Here is a 3,158-nt window from a genome sequence, read left to right on the forward strand (position 1 = left end):
AGGCTTAACAGGAAAGGAAATCTATCGGACCCTATTAACACCTATAGGGGAGTTAGGCAGGGTTGCGTACTAGCCCCTTCCCTGTTTAATCTATATATTAATGATATAGTAAGTTACTTGGACTCCCCCAGTTTACATCCACCAAAACTTCAACAACAGCATGTGTCTATCTTACTGTATGCCGACGATGCTGTCATCTTAGCCAGAACACCAGTTGGCCTTAGAAGAGCTCTCAGTAAGTTTGCAGACTTTTGTAACAATAAGGAACTAACAATAAATTTTCAAAAAACCAAGGTTAAGGTCTTCGGGACCAGACAAAAGAAACGAATCTGGTCTGTAAATGGGCATTCATTAGAGCAGGTTTCCTGCTTTAAATACTTAGGTATGGTCCTTCAATCAAATGGGGCTAGGAAAGCCCATATACAGTATGTTGCCTCCCAAGGTGAAAGAACAGCCAATGCTATTCTTAAGTTCTATCGCACCAAAGGGGCTTATTATGTGCCAGCTGCCCAAAAACTCTTTCAAGCAAAGGTAGTTGGACAGATGCTCTATGGCACTTTTATTGGGCCTCCTTCCTCTAGTTTTGCCCCCTTAGAGTGAGTTCAGTCCAAATTTTTCAGAGCAGTTCTTCAGGTCCCAAGGTGTGTATCGAAGACACTGATCCATCTAGAGACAGGTGTTATATCAGTGGAAGCCAAAATTACTTTAGCTTCACTCCAGTATTGGCTTAAACTAAATTTCCATCCTCAGGGACTAACCCACTTGTTACTCTCAGACAACTTTCAGCCTGACTGATTGACTGACTGATAATAGCAATACATCTTCACAGCCATAATTTCTGTATCCAGGCAATCCTAGTAAATAGTATGTTCCGTATAGGTCTTTCTAGAATTATTTAAGCCCACATATCATAGTGGCTTCTATGAGAAGGAGGGACTCAGAGGAAGAATGTATTAAATTTTTGTTGGTGGATGCTATCCCAGACATTAGAAGAGAAGAAGAAGAGATTGGATTTATACCCTGCCCTTCACTACCCAAAGGAGTCTCAGAGCGGCTTACGAACTCCTTCCCCTTCCCCTCCCCACAGCAGACACCCTGTGAGGTAGGTGGGGCCGAGAGAGCTCTTTCCAGAAGTCCTTGAGAGAACAGCTCTGACAGAACTATGGCTTGCCCAAGGTCATCCAGCCACTGCAAGTGGAGGAGTGGGGAATCAAACCCGGTTCTCCCAGATTAGGCCAGGGTGGGCCATTCTCCTCAGCTATTGCCACAGTGTGCCCCAGCAGCCATGCCTGGCCGAGGAGGACTCCCAGCTTGACCTGGGCATGTTTCCGGCTCCACTGGGCACGGATCAAGTGAGGGTGGACTCGGGGTGGAGGGGCAGGGGGGCGGGGAAGACTCAGGGTGGGACATCTGCCCCAGGGAGCCCCACCATGGCCACAGCCTTGATTCTGTAGCATCTGATTGAGGGATGCCATCCTCCAGGTGGGACCTGGGGACCCCCCAGAATTACAGCTCATCTCCAGACTACAGAGATCAGTTCTCCTGGAGAAAATGGATGCTTGGGGGGGGGGCTTTATGGCACTGTGCCCCACTGAGGTCGTTGTCCTCCCCAGAGAAGAAGAAGAGATTGGATTTATACCCCGCCCTTCACTACCCGAAGGTGTCTCAGAGCGGCTTACAAACTCCTTTCCCTCCCCTCCCCACAACAGACACCCTGTGAGGTGGGTGGGGCTGAGAGAGCTCTTGACAGAAACTGCTCTTTTTCAAGAACAGCTCTTATCAGAACTACGGCTTGCCCGAGGTCATCTAGCCAGGTGCAAGTGGAGGAGTGGGGAATCAAACCTGGTTCTCCCAGATTAGAGTCCGCACACTTAACCACGACACCAAACTGGCTCCATCCCCAAATCTCCAGGAGTTTCCCAACCTGGATCTGACAGTGCTACCCCTCCATTGTCCTGCCAGGGGATGGGGAGAGGGGGCAGGACCTGGCAGCCTTACTCTGATGACATAATTACCTCCTTTCGCCATGAATTGATACCAATCACCTCTTGCTGTGGCCAGACGCAAAAATGCACCGGAGGATGTAAAAATAAGCTAGAGCTAACAGCAGGGCCTTTTTTGATATAAAAAGCCCAGCAGGAACTCATTAGCATAATAGGTCACACCCAACAGCAGAAACGCATTAGCATATTAGGCCACACCCTGACCGTGCAGCTAATTAGCCTGTTAGGCCACACCCCCATGCCTTGGCCCTGGGCACCCTGCGGCCCAGGTAAGCTGGCCCTTGGACAGGCCAGGGGAGGCATTTAAATGCCTCCCCGATCCTTCCAGGGCCCCCCCGACCCACCCACCTTGGAGTTGCCAGGGGGGGTCTCTCTCCAGGCCTTCCCTCTGTAGCCAGGCACGCAGAGGTTTTGGCTGTAGTGGGCGTGGCCAACTCTGAAGCCAGCCGGAACGCCGTTCCTGTGCGCTCCTGCCCCAAAGTGGCCCTGGCTAACAGGAAAACCCAGAAAGTTGGAAGTCTGGAGAAGGAGATGGCCACACAGTAGAGACGATGATCTTACTATCTGGCTGCGTGGCCTAAAGTAAGACACATCCCACTCTACGGTCACCGTAAACGTCTTGCATAAAAACAGTTCCTTTATTCTCGTAAGTGGAAGGTTGTTTTCTAAGAATGCAGTCCTCACGCTCTTCAGAATATCTTTGGGTAGATTCAACGGAACTGGGTGAAACTCCCAGAACTCTTTGCTTCCCTTTGCATCTTCCTGTTCACCTCCCCCGGCTCTCTGATTAATCCGAGACTTACCTACGAGTCCCTCACACCTTTGTTCAGTATGACCCACGGCCAGGAAGGTAGCTGCTGCTGCAAGGAGGAGAACAAACCTGGAGGACGGCATCCTTCTAGACCAGCTGAACAAAGAAAAAGGGTTTTCGCCAAATGAAAACAGCACCGACTTAATTTTATTGCCATCACTAGACAGCAAATGTATCTCATTTGCGCTCTTGACTGAATACGATTTGTTTGCACTTCTGAGTGAATACAATTAGTAACCTGATTTTGATTTGCCAGGCCAATAATTCTAAATTAAGGTAATTTCAAAGGGCAGAGTCTTACCTAATGTAAGCAAATGGGACTTTTAGCCTCTGCTGCCTCACAA

The 3,158-nt window shown here is 49.3% G+C and overlaps 1 protein-coding gene across 1 annotated transcript in view; it reads right to left on the bottom strand.

Moving 5' to 3' along the window:
• The window catches only part of LOC107114265 (pulmonary surfactant-associated protein A-like), a 14,066-nt gene extending 13,869 nt beyond the window's left edge, over window positions 1–197 (bottom strand). Inside the window, exon 1 of the mRNA XM_015415710.1 lies at window positions 176–197. Within this exon, the coding sequence (XP_015271196.1) occupies window positions 176–197 (22 nt within the window). The remainder of the gene's footprint in view (window positions 1–175) is intronic.
• Between the last annotated feature and the right edge of the window lie 2,961 nt (window positions 198–3,158).

The sequence above is a fragment of the Gekko japonicus genome, unplaced genomic scaffold (genome assembly GCF_001447785.1).
Source record: "Gekko japonicus isolate JY-2015 unplaced genomic scaffold, Gekko_japonicus_V1.1 scaffold4564, whole genome shotgun sequence".
Lineage (NCBI taxonomy): Eukaryota > Metazoa > Chordata > Lepidosauria > Squamata > Gekkonidae > Gekko > Gekko japonicus.